We start from the raw sequence: 18,375 nt of genomic DNA, 5'->3' as shown, positions 1-18,375 counted from the left end.
TCTACTAGAATAGTGAGTGTGTGGACTTCAATCACAGAAAAGTAAAAAAAAAAAAAAAAAGGAGAGAGAGAAAGGAAGGAAAGAAGAAAGAAAGGAAAGAAAGACAGACAGACAGACAAGGGGGTTAAGGCTGGAGAGATGGCTCAGAGGTTAAGAACTGGGTCCAGTCCCCAGCACCCACACGGCAGCTCACAGTTGTCTGTGACTCCAGTTCCAGGGGACCTGGCACTCATGCACATAAGACAAAATAACAATAATAATAATCTACTACGTTTAAATCGTCAGATGTCCCAAAATGAATTTGGTAAATGATGTGAGGAAACTGGACAGCTCCCAGTCATCTTTCTGGAGTATCGTCAATTTTTCTATGAATTTTTTCTTAAAACGCCTCCCTCACGCACACATCCAACTCTCTTTCTCCTCTTGTTGCTGTCTTTCTTTCCGTCTTTGAAACCTATCAGTCCGTGTTACTGTATCTCTACTCTCCGTCTTTTCTCCCTGCGTACCTTTCTATTCGTGTCGGTCTCTAGAATCTCGATGTCTCGCCTTCCTAATCCCAATCCCTTTCTGTTTCTCTCTTCCTCTCACTAAATTTTCTGACATGCCTCAGGTCCAAATGCTCTGGGCTCTAATGAATGAAACTCTTCCTTTCATTCAGACCTGTATCACTGTGTGTGTTCACTTATATTCACTGTTACTCCCTCCTCGCATTCAGTCTCCGCCCTCACAATCTCCGCGCCCTTTCGCCGCTCTTGCTCCTGACTTTGTGTGCGGGTATATCTGCTACCCTAATTAATTCCTACCTAAATAACTATCTCGTTGGGTATTTGGTGCCCTTTGTTCCCTTCCCATTCCCTCACCACAGAACCGAACAGCCTTTCCCAAACCTGGTAGTCTGGGCGTTACCCAGGAAACCACCCGATTTGGTCCCCCAGTTACCATGGAGCTCCGCTCGGTCCCACCCAGGTCCGGTGATGTTGTGCTTGCACACACGGAGTACCCTGCCAACTACAACTCCCAGAAAGCCTCTAGCTGAACGTTTTTCTCCGCTGCTCAAGAGGTAGCCGAAGGGGCGCACCTCCTGAACCGGGGTTGCCATGGAGACGAGGAGGCTGACGGCGTCCTAGTGAGAACGGTGATTGGTGCAGAAACCTGCAAATCCTGGGAAGGCCTGCACAGAATTGACAAAAATGTGGTGGGGGGCATGCGCCGACTGGAAGGCGGTGCAACCATCCGTTGCCCCCAGAGAGGATTGCGCACGTCGACGGGGCCCAAACGCCTGGATTTGAGACGGGGAGTGTGGGAAGAGAAGGCCAGGAGAGTGACCTGATCGTTACCAGCGCAATTCCCTGGGGACAGGAAGAAGGGTAGAAACGGAGGTGGGGTGGGGGAAGGGAAGAAGGGCTGGAGCTGCGCGCGGAGTAGTCTGGGAAATGTAGTCTGACCTGGAGAAAGGGAACGGGAGTGCGCACGTTTAGGAGCGCTCACGCCCTCGGAACACTGAAGGGAGGCTGGGAGTCCCTGCACCGCGAAACTTCAGGAGGGGACTGAGATGGAGTGGGGACTACAGAGGGGAGTGGATTCTGGGGTTCCGGCTGCCCAGCTAGACCTTGAGCCTCGGCAGAGGTCTGAGATCTCCCTGCGCTGTCACGCAAGCTTTCCAATCGCCACCATTGCCACGGCGACAGATCTCTTAAGCACCCTAAAGTAGTGGCGCTTAAAGTAGTGGTAGACTTCTGGGAAATGTATTTCCGGATCCTCCTCTACTTGTTTAGTGGCTGTTCCAAGTTTCTTCTAGGGTTTCGAGTTGACTTGGCACCCTGAGGCGGCAGAGGTGTGACCCACAGAAATCTAACTGCCTCTAAGTTGATGCCACCCCAATAATAAATTCAGATTTTCACAAAGTCCCAGTTGCAGAAAGTATGTAGGGAAGGGAGTCAGCCCTATTTGCAGGGGAGGAAACTGCAGAGTTCACATAGGCACAGCGGAATCAGCATCTCGGACCTTCCTTGCAGACTGTTGCTCCAGTGATTTAGGGGGCCTTTGAGGGTCCTCAGAAGTACCCCCCCGTTACCTCCGAAAGCCAACTAAATTAGAGCTGAAGAAATGAATGGTTGCTAAATGTGATGTTATAGCTTCTTCCTTGGAGAGGAGCAGTGGAAAGGCGTTGCCTGAGAGAAGTTGGGATGCGGGATAGGGATAAGGTGGCTATCTCTTTGAGACCACACTGGGAGGGGATGCATGCCTGAGATTGGAGAGAAAACATTAATAGGCTGATAGTGGGAGTTGGGGAGGAGGCAGCAGTGGTACTGATGCCCGGATGTAAATAAAGAGGTGACTTCTGGGATGAGGCTGCTGGTATAAAAAAAGGATAGAATTCAGGGAAGAGAAATGAAAAGAACAGAATTTAGGGAAGAACCTAAGCAGCAGCCGGTACTTAGAATAGGAGAAGCTACCAGACATTGCAGAGGCCCAGCTGGAAAGATCAGCAAAGCAAGTGGCTCTGCTGAGTTCCCACGGGTCTCTGGGGTGTGGCTGGCCTGTCAGTGCCTGTTCCCTCACGGGTACTCTGTGGAGAAGGTCTCAGGGGCAAACAACACAGCATACAGTAGGCACTCAGTAAGCATTCGCTGCCACTGTCTGTCCTTACTCCAGATGTCTCACACTCACTGTTCCTTTCCTAGGGACAGACGCTGACCTGAGACCTGATCTGGTACTCCTGATGAGACCTACTGTGCTGGGTTCCCCAGGCCGTGCACCCCCAGAAAATGAGCCTGTTGTGGTGAAGCTGGAGGACACTGAGGAGGAGGAAGAAGGCAGTCTGTGGGACCCGGACCCTGAGGCTGCACGTCTACGCTTCCGGTGCTTCCGTTACGAGGAGGCAATTGGCCCTAGGGAAGCCCTGGCCCAGCTCCGTGAGCTGTGTCGCCAGTGGCTCCGCCCAGAGGTACACTCCAAGGAACAGATGCTGGAACTCTTGGTGTTGGAACAGTTTCTAGGTGCACTGCCTCCTGAGATACAGGCCCATGTGCAAGGGCAGTGGCCAGGCAGCCCTGAAGAGGCGGCTGCCTTGGTTGACGGACTTCGATGGGAGCTGGATGGACCTCGGAAATGGGTGAGTCAATAGCTGAGTGGAAGGTCAGGGCTGGATCCTTCATGAGGTTGCTCAAGACAAGGAGCCCATACCTCTATTACCTGTCATCCCCCAAGCTAGATGAGACACAAAGGGTACCAGGCAGCCCTGTGCCAGCAGAGAGCCCTTTTGCTTTCTGCTTGGGGACAGGGAAGGGAAGGGGGAGGACTTTGGAAGACCTACCCATTATGTATTGACCAGGAAGTCCTGCAGTAGAGTGGGTGCCCATGGAGCATGGGTTGTACCCAGCTCCACTCTGTCCTTCTTCGATGCATCTCTCTAGGTCACAGTCCAGGTACAGGGAAAGGAGGTCCTATCAGAAAACATGGAACCCTCCAGCTTCCAGCCTATACCTCACATCAAGCTCCAGACTCCAGAGCCTGGGGCTGAAACTCCCCCTGAGCCCATGCAGGAATTGCCAGTGAACCTTCGAATGAAAGAGGAGGAGACAGAGGTTATGGAGAATCCAGGTGAGAGTAGACAAAGTGGGTGGGGCTTCAAGCCTGCCTGGGCCAAGCTGCCTACACTCCACTAAGCCAGGCTCTGCTAGATGAAATAGTTCTAGTGTTGCCCCTGGCCTTCGTCTACCCTCTAGTCTAGCCTCCACAGCCCCATTTCCACAGTTTTCCCCAAGCATCATGGGACACGCCGCCCCGGGACCCACAGAGATGCAGAGGCACAAACCAGCGCTGTCTCAACTGTTTGCCTTCTAAAAAGCCCTACTTGACCCCATTCCCAACTGGGTCATCAGCTACCCTGCCTTGTCCTTCCCAGCCTTGAGTTCATGCCCTATCGCCTTTGTGTCTGGAACCCAGCACCTAGCACTGCTAGGGAGGGTAAGAACTTTCTTGAGCTGCCTGACCCCACTCTTTCTCCCCAGAACTCCTGGATTCTGGGCCTCTTCCTGCTGCCCAAGAGGCTACAGTTGCTCTCCTACCTAAGGAGGCCCAGGTGAGCCCTACACAGAGTGTGAGCCACCCTTTGCCCTAAGAGCCTCTAATGGGTGGGTGGCCCAGCCAGGCACAGTCCAACAGTGACCACTGTGGTTGCAGGGCCATGGGACAGCACTGGACCAGACCTCTCCTCACAGCGACACTGAGCCTGATGTTGCCCCATGGAGTGAGGACCCTGTAGCCCTGTGGCAAGAGGAAGTAGGGGGCATCTTCTCACCAGGTTAGTGAGACAGACACAGTGGGACTGAATCCTCCTCATGATCCCCTACACCCACGAATCCTTGTGTCCCTATACAAGACAACCTCATCTCTGCAGTAGCTCCTTTAGCATTCTCTGCCCTTGGCTCCTCCTGACTCTGCCCTGCATCATAATACCTTCCTGGAAACAGACCTTGTCTTCCCCCATACCCACATCCTGTGTCCAGTCGTGGAATTCTTCATGGCCTCCAGACTCTGGTCTGCATCTTGAAGGTTGGATACCAGAGCAGGGAAGTTTGGGACCTGGTGAGGAAAGCCTATTTATTGGTAGATAAGGCAAAAGTAGTTCTGAGAACTGCTGAGAAGGGACCAGGACCCCGCCTCCTATTTCTTGATTGACTTCCCTGTGTAAAGGCATCATCCTCTGAATTCTGGTGCAGGAGTTAAATTTTTGAGAGGTTACAGATCTGAAACCCAGTTGTCTAGTCCATGTTAGGTAGTTTATTTTTCCACACTGGGTAGGGAGCTCAGGGATTGGGCATGCTAGGCACGCACACTGTCACAGAGCTACACTCCCAGCTTCCCACTGCTGGGTATGGACAAGAACTCTACTACTGAGCCCTACTTTAACCTCTCTGGTGGAGCCAGGGATTTGTCCCACCACTGAGCCATGCTTTGGCCTGTCCTAGGTAGGAGTCTTACCACTGAGCTGTACCCGCAGTCCCAGAACTGTTCTGTTAGGCTCAGTCTCAGGCCTCTTCTGTTTAATTTCTGCTGTTGACAAGTCCTCTCTATTTGAAATTCACATATCTCCTCGTAGGGAACTGCCATGAGATGTTTCTTTGGAGCATGATGTGATGGTGTAACCGAGGCTCTTGGCCTCTGGGGTGGTCCTTCTTTGTTACCACTCCAGCTTCCCACCCCCCGTTTTGTGTGTCATAGCACACATGTAGATAGCGTTCAGACAACAACTTGCAGGAGTCAGTTTTCTCTCCCTGTCATGAGGATCCTGGGACTCAAATTCAGGTCATCAGGCTTGGCAGCACACTGAGGCAGAAGAGAACACCCAGCAGTCACCGGGCCTGACCAGCCCTGCTTGTGTTGCCTAGAGACCACTTTGTCTTCTTGGACCTGCCCCTCTCTTCACCACAGTTCCAGTCTCTTAGCTCTCCTGCAGGCACATTGGCACTATTGCTTCCAGCTCCTTAGCTGCTTCTTCCTTGGGCCGCTCTTGCTGTAGAGAACCATACTTTTTGCTTTCAAACATCAATTCATCTTCACCTCCATGACTCCTGTCATGCCCCTTGGCTGCTTGACTCATCCTCCAGCTGTGACTTTTGTGGAGGCCAGAGTTTTGGTTATTGGGAGAGAATCCTGCTTTGTTTTGAGACAGGGTCTGCTATATCCCAGGGGGCCTGGACCTCAATATGTAACTGGGATGGATCATGAACAACTGATCCTCCTGCCTCTACTTCCCAAGTGTTGGAATTATAGGTGCAGGATACCTCTCCCGGTTTACGCAGTGTTGTGGCCAAAACCAAGGGTTTCATGCATGCTACAAGAAGTCTACCAGCTGAGACAAGTCACAGCCCTGTTGGTGATTTGGTGGTGGTGCATGCACATGGGTGTGTGCATACAAAGGCGTGCATGTTTGTGTTTGTGCACACACTTGTACACCAGGGATTGAACCCTGGCCTTTTACACACACTAAACATGCAGTCTACTATGAGAGCTATACTCCCAGAGATCTTTCTAGTACTTCATTATAACACCATTTTAAATGTTAACACCATACCAGGGACAGCATTAACAGGCTGGTAACATGCAGATACAAATGAACTCACTAAAGACACAAGGCAGGGGGCTGGAGAGATGGCTCAGAGGTTGAGAGCACTGGCCGCTCTTCCAGCAGTCCTGAGTTCAATTCCCAGCAACCATGTGGTGGCTCACAACCATCTATAATGATATTTGGTGTCCTTTTCTGGCCTGCAGGGATACATGCAGGCAGAACACTATATACATAATAAATAAATCTTTAAAAAAAAAAAGACACAAGGCAGAAGTAGTTTAGTACATGGTGGGACCTCAGAAGACAAGACCGTAAACAGAGCCTGTCTCCACAGAGCCATTCCATGAGGCTGCTTTGGGTAGCAGTGAGTCGCCATGTGTACAGTGAAGCAGCATCTCCGTGTCCCGGAGCCCTGAGATATCTGCATTTGGGGTGTATCCTGGTTAGCAGCTGCATACGTAGCCTTGAGACAATAATGGTTTGTCTTATCCCAAGTCAGAAATGGCTCAGTGGGACTGCCCATTCTAAACAGGCATCTACATTTTGCAGCCAGGGCAGTTAATAGTCCTGCTCAGATGTGGCAGCTTCCTTGCGCTGAACCCACCCTACCATGAAGCAAAAGCAAGCTTGTTTCCCAAGGTTAGACCAGTTCAGCACAGCATCCATAGTTAATACATTCACATGGTGAAAACTCCAAAAGGTGTGCAAAGAGTACACAGTAGAGTGCCCCATCTGTGGCCAGCAGTCAACACAAATTCTCAGTGCCTTCCGGAAAGAACTTGTACGCAAAGCAGACACAATCTCACCATGCACCGCATTAACAGTGTGTTGGTCAACCCAGATCACAAATAACAATTACCTTACAATATTGCCAAAGCTGGGTATGGCTTTACACACCTAGCACTTGGGAGGTGGAGGCAGTAGGTAGGCAGAAACTGGAGGATTGCCATGTCTTCAGGGTCAGTTTGGACTACAGTGTGACATCTTGTCTCAAAAAGTTGTGGCTGGTAAGATGACTCAAGCAGAAAGAGTACTTGCTAATCCTGGCAGCGAGAATTCAATCTCTAGGACCCACGTGGTGGAAGGAGTCTTTCCCACGAGTTGTCTTCTGACCTCCACATATGCATCATAGCATGCCCATGGCCATAGAGACACACACACCAAAAATAATTTCTTAATGTAAAAATCAAAAGCCATTTGACAACACCCTTCTCAAGAGTTTTCCCTTTGGTTAAACAACCTATTCCCGTACAGCCAGGTGCTCTGTAGCCTTATATAAACACACCTAGAGCCAGTCTAGATACGTAGTGAAACATTGTTTCAAAAGCACAAAGCAAACCAGGAATGATAGCATCCACCCTTAATCCCGGCACCTAAAAGAGTCAAAGGCAGACAGATTTCTGTGAATGTAAAGCCAATGTAGACTACATAGCAAGTTCAAGATCGCCAGAGCTACATAGTGAGACCCATTTTGTTTTGTTTTAAACCAAAAACAAAACAAAAAAGCAGAAAGATGAAAAGGCTTTTTATATGGGGTTGGAAAGATGGCTCAGTGGTTAAAAAGACAGGTTGCTCTTTGAGAGGACCTGGGTTTGAGTCCCAGCACCCACATGGTAACTTGAAATTGTCCCAGAGGATAAGGCTGACTATTGTAGGAACTGCATACACGTGGTACACAGACATACATACAGGCAAAACACCCATATACATCTAAAATAAAAAATTTAAAGACAAAAGGGTCTTTTGTTGTGGTGATGGTAGTTTGGATTTTTGTGTTTGTGGCTTTTTGTTGTTGTTGTTAGTTTGTTTGCTTTTGTTCCTTGTTTTTGGTTGGTTTTCTCTGTGTAACCAGGGAGTCTTGACCACACTATGTATCAAAGGCTGGTTTCAAACTTATGTCAGCCTTCTTGCCACCAAGAGTGTTGGAATTATAGGCATGCACTACCATGCACTGCAAGAAAAGTTCAAAAAGAAGAAACCGTTTAAGGGACTGAAGATAAACAGATAGGAGGACCAGGTTGGGTTCCTAGCATTCAGGTCAATCAAGCAAACTGATCACCTCCTCTAACTCCAGCTCCAGTAACCTTGGAGGTCACAGCGCTCACATGCACATTACACATACACATATATACACAAATTAAAATAAAAATACTGGGACATAGCCGGCCAGTTGGTGGCACATTCCTTTAATCCCAGCACTCAGGAGGCAGAGGCAGAAGCAGGTAGAACTCTGTCAGTTGAAGGCTAACCTGGACTACAAAGTGAGTTCCAGGGCAGCTAGGGTCATACAGACTCTGTCTCAAATAAAAATAGTATTTTCAAATGAACAACCCTGGGGCTGGAAAGAATAGCTGCCTCACAACCATCTGTAACTCTAGGGAATCTGACGCCCTCTCTGGCCTCCTCTGGCCCCAGGCACACACATGGTGCACAGACATACATATATGCAGACAAAACACTCATACACATAAAATAGGTTAAAAAATTTTAATGAACAAACCAGGTAAAGCAAGGCACACCTTTAATCCCAGCACTCAGGAAGCAGAGGCAGGTGAGTTTAGAACCAGCCTGGTCTGCAAAGTGACAGCCAGGGATATATAAGTGAGACTCTATCTCAAAAGGCTAAACAAATAAATAGAAAATGAACCAACCTTGCTTGGTTCACCAGGACCCCCATGGTGAAAGGAAAAGACCAAATCCTGCAGGTTTCCCCCTGACCTCCACATGTGCACTCCAGTATAAGTACACGCACACACCAATATGTAGGCTAAAAATATATTTTAAAGAACTTAAGGCTTGGGTTGGAAAGATGGCTCAGAGGTTAAAAGCACTGGCTGTTCTTCCAGAGGTCCTGAGTTCAATTCCCAGCAACCACATGGTGCCTCACAACCATCTGTAATGAGATCTGGTGCCCTCTTCTGGCCTGCAGATGTACATGCAGACAACAGATTACATAATAAATAAAGAAATCTTTAAAAAAAAAAAAAAAAAAAAAAAAAAAAAAAAAAAAAAAAAAAAACCCTTGAGGCTAGAGAGTGAGTTCAGTGGTTAAGAGTGTTTATGGCTTTTCAAACACATCTCAGGATGTTCACAATGTCCTGGAACTCCAGTGCCAGGGGATGATACCCTCTGACCTCCTAGGGCCCTGCATACACATGGTACAATTAAACTATGCAGTCATGTATACATGCACATATTTACAAAGACTCTTTATGGGCCAGGCGGTGGTGGCACACACTCTTAATCCCAGCATTCAGAAGGCAGAGGCAGGTGGGTCTCTGTGGGTTTAAGACCAGCCTGGTCTACAGAGTGAGTTCCAAGGTGGCCAGGGCTACACAGAGAAACCCTGTCTTAAAATACAAAACAAAAAGAAAAAAAGAAGAAGAAAGAAAGAAAATATTCATGGATTCCCAAATGACCTCATTCCCCTCTTTTCATGCCATTTGCTTGGCAAACAGCAGGGGTGGTCACGGGTCTTCACACAGCTCTGAAGACTAACTGTGGTCCACACTCACTCCCTTGTCCACAGTTCTTTGGATTGATTCTCATTAAATACTAGAAAACCCTGTGCATAGGTCATTGACACCAGGAGGAATACAGCTACTAAACAGGAATGCCTAGAAGTATAATTCCTGGGATGGTGTGAAACACCGCTGTTTTGATTTGTGCTTTCAAGAAAGTATCTCATGTAACCCAGCTGGCCTTGAACTTGATTGCAGTAGATGACAACCCTGAACTCCTACCTCCATCCCCCAAATTCTGTGAATGGAAGTGCTCACCTCCACACACTATTTTGATAAACATTTCCAACCCAGCCTGTGTTGTACCAGCAATGCATACAAACACTTAATATGGAAACAAGGCTAGAGACCTGGCTCAGCGGTTAAGAGCATACTGGCTTCTCTTGCAGTTCCCAGCACCCACTGTCAGCTTACAATTATCTAACTCTGGTCTCAGGGAATCCAACCCCCGACTTTGGCCTCCACAGGAACTGTAGCCACATGGTCTCACATGGTATACAGACACACAATCATAAAAAAGGAAAAGATTATGGTAACAGGTTAGCAGATGTAACTCAATGATAGACCATTGGCCTACCATGAGACTTCCTGGGTCCCATCACTGGAAAAAAAAAAAAATGCTGCGACTAGGAAATAATGTGTCAATGCAGCCCTGCTGTGAATTTTCCTAAGCAGGGACTAGCATGTTGAGTGGAGCTTAAACAATTATTTCTTGTTAAACATTATTTCTTGTTCACATACTTCCACAGTGTGGCTGTCAGCACGCTATGAATTGTCTCAAGCTTCTGTAGTAATTTAATTATCCCTTAGTCTCTGGAGAGTTGTTAGCGCGGCTTTTGATTCTGGTTTCCTTTTGTGCATTCTAATTTCTCTTACTTCCCTTTGGTGCCTCATGGAGTTTCTGTCATTCATTTTGTCTCCAGCCTCAGTTGCCTGGGTGGACACCTCATCCCTCGATTAGCCTCATATCTTGGAAGCTCACTCTGTAGTCCACTGTGCCTCAGGCTTGCACCTTGGACGGCTCACTCTGTAGCAGGAGCATGCTTCTACAAACAGCTCTCATGTTGATCACATGTAGGCTTGTGTTCATCTCATCCCCAACCTCCAACACTACATGCAATCCTCTTACTCTAGTATGTTTGGGCCATCTCAAGTGTGGCAAGTCCAAATCCAAAACTAAAGAACTGTATTCCCACCCTTACTGCTTCCTGTTGATGTTCTTCTGGTCTTTATTGAATCTACATTCTTTGCATCTTCCCACCTAAACTGGGCCCCACTATCACCCACTTCCACAAAGAGGTGTTAGTTTTCTCCCCGCGACTTACGTCCAATCAGGAAAGCCTTCACACATACCTCAGGGAAATCTGTCCAGATACAGCTGCCACTCTCATCTCCTGTCTGCATCACCTGCCAGCTCCAGGCCTGTAATTCAGTCTCCCAGAATTCGGTGGGTTAGGGCAGAAAGCCAGAGTCTCATGAAAGAATGGGTCCCCTTGTGCAGGGTTTGCGCTTCAGATGGACATGGCAGAGCCAGAAACGGTGAGCCCCCACCTCCATGTTCCCTGGGATCTCGACATGGCTAGCCTCTCTGGACAGATGCAGTCCCCCACCCGAGAAGGTGGCTTCGCCCATGCCCTCGTGCTCCCCAGCAACCCGGGAGGTGAACAGGACCCTGCCTGTGAGAATCCCTGCCCCGGTGTGGGCCCAGCACTGGTGGCGACTCGCAGGCATGCCCCAAAGGGCCGGAGTCGGGGCCGCCCTAGTACCGGGACTGGAGCGGTACGAGGCGGCCGCTGTGACGTGTGTGGCAAGGTATTCAGTCAGCGAAGCAATCTGCTGCGGCACCAGAAGATCCACACGGGCGAGCGACCGTTCGTGTGTGGCGAGTGCGGCCGCAGCTTCAGTCGCAGCTCTCACCTGCTGCGCCACCAGCTCACGCATACCGAGGAACGGCCTTTCGTGTGCCGTGACTGTGGCCAGGGCTTCGTGCGCAGCTCGCGCCTGGAAGAGCACCGGCGAGTGCACACTGGTGAGCAGCCGTTCCGCTGCGCAGAGTGCGGCCAGAGCTTTCGGCAGCGCTCCAACCTACTACAGCACCAGCGCATCCACGGTGACCCGCCCGGTCCAGCGCCACTCACCCTGCCCCTCCCGGGAGTTCCCGAGCCCCCGGGCCCCTTCCCGTGCAGCGAGTGCTGTGAGAGCTTCCCCCGCCGTGCCGTGCTGCTAGAGCACCAGGCGGTGCACACTGGGGACAAGTCCTTCGGATGCGTGGAGTGCGGCGAGCGCTTTGGCCGCCGCTCGGTGCTGCTGCAGCACCGGCGCGTGCACAGCGGCGAACGGCCCTTCGCCTGTGCCGAGTGCGGCCAGAGCTTCCGGCAGCGCTCCAACCTCACCCAGCACCGGCGTATCCATACCGGCGAGCGGCCCTTCGCCTGCGCCGAGTGTGGCAAAGCCTTCCGCCAACGGCCCACACTCACGCAGCACCTGCGTGTGCACACAGGCGAGAAGCCCTTCGCCTGCCCCGAGTGTGGCCAGCGCTTCAGCCAGCGACTCAAGCTCACGCGCCACCAGAGGACCCACACGGGCGAGAAGCCCTACCACTGCGATGAGTGCGGCCTCGGCTTCACGCAGGTGTCTCGGCTCACTGAGCACCAGCGCATCCACACAGGTGAGCGTCCTTTCGCTTGCCCCGAGTGCGGCCAGAGCTTCAGGCAGCATGCCAACCTCACCCAGCACCGGCGCATCCACACGGGCGAGCGGCCCTACTCGTGCCCCGAGTGTGGCAAAACCTTCCGCCAGCGGCCCACGCTCACGCAGCACCTGCGCACCCACCGGCACGAAAAGCCCTTCGCCTGCCAGGATTGTGGCCGCCGCTTCCACCAGAGCACCAAGCTCATTCAGCACCAGCGTGTGCACAGCACTGAGTAGGTCAAAAACACCTCACACTGTTGTTGTGAGGCTGGCATCGACAACAGGCCCGCTGAGGGCCAGGTCTTCAGTAGGTACTCAATAAATAGATGATGCTTCCCCACCTGCACGGTTCTTCTGCCCACCTAACGGCTGTTTCAGCTTGGGCATATCCTCTGCGCCTTGGCCTTCCGTATACTTCCCAAGTAACCGTACCTACCACACCTGCTCTCTTGTGGGATATACTCTGTACCATACCTCTGGCTTATACAATAGGTATGCCCGGCCTCAGATGGTGAAAAGTAGCTACACTCACAAAAAAAAAAAAAAAAAAAAAAAAATTTAACCAGGGTCTAGTCGAGAGATCTACCTGGACAGTGGTGGCCCATGCCTTTAATCCCAGCAGTCTGGAGGCAAAAGCAGTTGGATATCTGTGAGTTCAAGGACAGCCTGGTTTACAAAGTGAGTTCCAGGACAGCCACAGCTAGAGCTGTTACCCAGAGAAACCTTGTCTCGAAAAACAGAAACAACAAAAAACAAAAAGGAAAAGAAAAAAAGGGGAAAAAAAAAACAGGGAGGGGGGGTTGGGGAGGTCCACCATGACTGCTGGGTGACGACAAAGGGACAAAGGGTAGTCCAGCTGGATGTGGTGGCACCCTAGCACTTCAGAGGCTGAGAAAGGACTACAGAGTTTTAGGCTAGTCTGGGCTACACCATAAGCTGCTATCTCAAAAGCACACACTGAGTGTGGTGGCACATGCCCATACCCCAGCAGATAGAGGGCAGAGGCAAAAGCACTGCCGTAAGTTCAACAGGTAGGTGAGAACATGTCCAGAAAAAAAGAAGCCCAAATACAACTATACAAATGTGGTGGTGTAATGGTAACCGGCTTGTAATCATTCTAGCTATTGCAGGAGGCTGAGGCAGGTGGACTGCTAGCTAGTTCAAGGCCTGCTTAGCATACAGACCTATCTCAAAACAAAAACCCAGGGCTTATGGGGTTGGGTGGGGTGGCTCAGTGGTAAAGCCACTTGTCATCAAGCCTGATGACCTGAGTTTGATCCCTAAAACCACATGTTGGAAGGCGACAACCAACTCCTGAAAGTTGTCCTCTGACCTGCACAAGCTGTGTGTATCTGTTTTTCTGTTATGTGTGCACATGTACACACACGGGTAAAGAAATAAATGGGGGAGAGCCTTTAAAAGAGGGCTAGGAATGTAGTTTATGGATGGGTTGTTTGTCAAACATTCACCAGGCCCTGGGATCAATGCCTTCTGCTTTAAAGACCATTTTATGAGTTGGAGAGAAAAACAAATCTTGGTTGCAGCTGAGAAGAGAGAAATGGACAGGAAAGAGAGGGAAAGAGGAAGACAGAAGCGTGCCATTTGAGTCAGGGTCCCAGAAAGCAGGAAGGTTCAGCTGTGGTTGTCAGCAATCAGCTGGATGGGAGCAGCAGGGCTGGGGTTATCGGAGACGGTGAGAAGGTCCAGAGTAAGAAGATAAGCACACTTAGGACTTGAGCGAGTATTCAAAGAGAGGGGGCTAAGAAAAGTTATGCTTTTTGAGCTAGAACTCAGAAAAGTGGGCAGGCTTAGCAGTGAAGATCTCTGGCAGCTTCCTAGTGCTTTACATTTTTAAAGTAATGAACTGTCAAGGAGAAAAGGCTTTGGGGGGAGGAGCCACTCATTGCTCATCCTGTGCCACTGTGATTGAGAATCCTAAGGACCTTCAGGGCCCTTCTCTCCAGAGAGCTAGAAGGCCTGACTCTGGGTAGTGTGTACACTACTACCAGAAGGGCCTTGGCTGCCAGGTGAAGAGTCTGGCTGTGAAGGGCCACAAGGCCACTCTGCTCAGCCCCTGTGGCACCCTGTTTCTCAGAGCAGCAGGTTGAAAGGCCTCTGTGGAGTCCCCGCCCTGCAGCGATGCCCAGATAGACAGGTCTAGAGACCAGAGGCAGGAACTTGAATGATTCCTCAACCTTTGTCAGGAGACAGGATCTCGTGGTGCCTTGATACTCTCACCACTTTCCAGAGCCTCCAAAGAGACTGCCCACCTCTTGTGCTCTCCGTCTTGCTAAGTCAATACCAGCAACTCCCATGACATTGTTTCCCTGTGCCCAAACCCACTGTCCATTCACTTTCCTCCTAACAGCACCCCACCCCAAACCCCTGAAACAGTCATGAGCAGAAAGCCAAAGCTTTCTTCCCACCAGCAGGATGGGCACTGAGTGAACATGGGAGGTGCCATGAGATAAACACCAGATTGGGAGGTATAACCTGGAAACTCAAACATTTCAGTATTTCCTTTGTCCTCATGGGTTTGCAACTAACAGGTACTAAGAAGGAATGAGTGAGACCCCGAATTGTGGAGCACGGACTTCAGGACTCCAGAGCTCTATCCTCTGGATTCTGTTCCCCTCACTCCAACCACAGGCCCTTCCACCATGGCTCTGTTCATAGCGCTACAGGGGTCTCCTTCACAATGGGGATTCTTCAGGAGTGCATTCTGCAAGAAGTGACAGGATATACAGCTGACAACAGTTTGCATGACCCTGGACACTTCAGGCCTGGTGTCCCATGCCATTTCCTCCTGTCAATAGCCACCTTCCCTTCCATCTGTGACTTTGACACAGCTGCCCCCTCCCATGAATTACTGGAGTGCAAGTAGTCAAAGAAGACCCATTTACCACAATTCATTCAGCTTGAGCCCTAAACCCAGGTTGAGGCCTTTCTCTGGGTAGCTGTCAGACCTGTTCTGGGAGGTCCCAGGAACACCATTTTAAGGTCTGCATGTTCAAGCTGCTTCACTTGTTCCTGCCACTTCATGACACCCAAAACCGGGATCTGGCCTCAAGGAAAATAAACAAGTCAAACCAAGTCAGAGGCTGATCCTGCGTGACAGAGTGAGGGCAGGGGGAATCCCTGGTCCCCGTGACACTCCCTTGTTCCCCCCAACTGTCAGTTGTGATGGGACAAAGACACAGCTCCATGAGGCCACTTAGCGGCCTATGGAACACCCTTCATCTTATAGAGATATGGACTCAGACCAAACTGAGATTCATGGTTCCAATGCAGAAAAGAATTTCAGCCCTAGCCAGTATGATGCAAAGTTGGAGATTTTATTAAACATATTGTAAATAAGCTTTAAGCATGAGAGAAGTGCTCAAAATGACTTAACCAAGTGTGGATGTGTTTTCCATGGAAGAATGGGGGTGGGGGGAATAGTGGATGTGGTATCTTCAAGGAAGAGTCTCAACTGTCTTAGCATTAGCTAGATAAAATACATTTTTGGGTGGCTCTCAAATTACATTTCAAAGGGTTGCTAAGAAACCTAAGAAACCTTTTCCTACCGGCTCCAGACAAGCCTTGGATGGAATTATCATCTCATAAGGTAAAAACAAAAGCTACTAAAGTGTACAGGTTCAGTACACGTCCTTGCCCTGTAAATGGAGCTTCTGGTGAGATTCCTAAAAACATTGTAGGAATTACAACCCCGAGTGCTTGCGATTAAAGACGTGTGCCACCAGCACCTGGTTTGTACTGGCATTCTTGCTTATGCATGAAAAGAGGGTTCAACCAGGCTCCAGGGTCAGAAGTTCTATCCCTTTCTCGGGTCCCCGTAATTTTCAGTGTTCTCTTCTACCTCACAGACCAGCAAAGATCCTGAACCAAACGCCTTTAAATCCAGCACTCAGGAGACAGAGGCAGGCAGATCTCTATGAGTTCGAGTTCCAAAGATACAAAGAGAAATCCTGTCTCAAAAAAACAAAACAAAACAAAAACCAAGGAAGATCCTGAACCAAGACAAGCAGACTTTAGAATCTGAGCAGTGGGGAAAGGACACCGGCAGGGAAGTACTAGAACACTGTATAACTGCAGGACTACAAATAACCCAAGCCCATTTAGTCCTGAGACCCTGGGAGGGCCAGGAGGGACGAACCTGTGAGCACCTGTGAGCACAGCACTCTGAAAACTGCAGCAGAGAATGTGAGTTCAAGGTCAGCTTGAACTACCTGCTGAGTTTGGGCCTGGGATGGGTCCTGGGTGGAAGAAGAAAGGTAAAGCCACAAAAGCGCAGCTGTGCAATAATCAGCATAAAGCTGTGCACCTGAGGAATGGTAAAGCGTAGTTCTGGAGTGATTGTTTTTCTCTGGGTCTCAGTGTGGGCTTGAGGTCAGGGCAGATGGTGGAGGCCAGGTTGGCATCAAACTCTAGCTGAGTTCCCATCCTTGGCCCCAACTTCTCTCAGCTTTTAAAGATAAAGTCAAAAAAGGCTGCTGGGGTGGGCCACTGAGATGACAGAGGGCTGAACGGGGACTAGATTTAAAAGGTCAGGAGGAAGCCCGGCGGTGGTGGCGCACGCCTTTAATCCCAGCACTCGGGAGGCAGAGGCAGGAGGATCTCTGGGAGTTCGAGGCCAGCCTGGTCTACAAGAGCTAGTTCCAGGACAGGCTACAGAGAAACCCTGTCTCGAAAAACCAAAAAAAAAAAAAAAAAGGTCAGGAGGAGAGGGTGGTGGTGGTGGCCTTTAATCACAGCCCTCGGGAGGCAGAGGCAGGCAGATCTCTGTGAGTTCCAGGACAATCAGGGCTACACAGAGAAACCGTCTTGAAAAACAAAACAAACAAAAATAGGTCAGGAAGATTAGGGCGCTGCCAGCAAGGGTGTACAAAGTCCCAAATGTAGAATCGTGGTTCATGCTTGGTGGTATGAATGATATGCCAGATGGCAAAGAAGGGCCTTTGCTTTATAAAGAAGTAGTCCCAACCTGTTCTAGGTATGTTTTTCAAGCGGTGACCAGACCTGCGCAGAAAAGCCTAACATCCACCGTGGCTGCTTGCTGGTTTCCTAGATGACAGTCGGAAGACACTGGCTCATCCTAAGCTATTTCCTTCCGCCTCCCAAATACCCTAAATTGTGACTGGATGCGAGCTGACTCAACCTAGGTTCGCCAGAGGCACAAGGCCACTTCTGCTGGTCTCTAGACCGTAGCTATGGACACTGTACCCACGTCCACCTTGGATCGTAAAACTACACGGCACTCACTCTCTGTTGCACAGTAGTAATCGATTTTAAGGAACAAGGGCCTCGATGTGTTTGTTGCCTAGTATGTCCCTGAACGCCTGAGCTCAATCGAACCTGATGCCTCGGCCTCCAGAAAAATAAGAGTTTTAAGCTAATTTACTTCAATCGGAATCTGAGTTTGCGAAAGGATTAAGGGGCTCAGACAACGTCCCTTATAATGCCCAGGCTCTGCCTTTGCTGAGTCCACAGAGAGCAAGATCCATTTTAGCCCGTTCCCGCTGCGTTCCGCATAAGTGCAAGATTGGATGGAACCACCAAAAACCAAACGGCCACTACCCGCCTCGCTCAAAAAATGGTTGCAAGCACCGCTTCCTACTCTGCTGTGCATCCCAGGAAGTACCCGCTGGACCGCCGAATAGTCACCTCCACAAACGGAAATACCCGAGCTTAACCGAAGAAGACCGATCCCCAAACTCCAACGAGGAGCAAACTGGGGGCTGCAAGGGTTGCGCAGGCGCAGAACGCAACCGGGACAGGAAGAACCGAAGTAGGCAGGCGGCGGAAAGTGCCGAAGCGGCGGGGCGCCCGAGGCCGTTGCCGACCTCCGCATAGCAGCCGCGCCTGCTGCGGAAGCCTCCACCGGTACCCTGCCACCGTCAGCGCGGCTGCCACCTCCTTCTTCCACCTCACCACAGCCTCCTCGAAAAGGGAACAAGTAGGCGGGAGAGCGGCGGACCCGGGAAGGCCGGCGTCCTCAGCCACAGCAGGGCCTCGCAAGACCTGAGCGGAAGAGGGGGGGGGGGGGGGGGGGGGGGGAGAAGGGCGCGGGGGCCGAAGCAGGGGCGGGGC

General features: G+C 50.4%; 1 protein-coding gene across 4 annotated transcripts; it reads left to right on the top strand.

Annotated features, from left to right (window-relative positions):
- The first annotated feature begins 394 nt into the window (after positions 1-394).
- Mzf1 (myeloid zinc finger 1) lies at positions 395-18,322 on the top strand. Of its 4 annotated transcripts, none has more exons than XM_050130934.1 (6): positions 395-1,367; positions 2,685-3,115; positions 3,417-3,603; positions 4,014-4,084; positions 4,186-4,306; positions 11,096-18,322. In XM_050130934.1, the coding sequence occupies exons 2-6, from the start codon at positions 2,723-2,725 to the stop codon at positions 12,520-12,522; spliced, it is 2,199 nt and encodes a 732-aa protein (XP_049986891.1). In that variant the 5' UTR covers positions 395-1,367; positions 2,685-2,722; the 3' UTR covers positions 12,523-18,322. The 4 variants fall into 4 exon arrangements, with proteins under 4 accessions (XP_049986891.1, XP_049986892.1, XP_049986889.1 ...); XM_050130935.1 differs by having other exon boundaries at positions 395-1,379; XM_050130932.1 differs by lacking the exon at positions 395-1,367 and having other exon boundaries at positions 1,475-3,115.
- Positions 18,323-18,375: the final 53 nt, after the last annotated feature.

This window comes from Alexandromys fortis, unplaced genomic scaffold, assembly GCF_014885135.2.
Source record: "Alexandromys fortis isolate MF-2015 unplaced genomic scaffold, M_Fortis_MF-2015_v1.1 scaffold_339, whole genome shotgun sequence".
Classification (NCBI taxonomy): domain Eukaryota; kingdom Metazoa; phylum Chordata; class Mammalia; order Rodentia; family Cricetidae; genus Alexandromys; species Alexandromys fortis.
The sequence above is the reverse complement of the archived record's forward strand: the minus strand, read 5'-3'. Positions and strand labels throughout refer to the sequence as shown.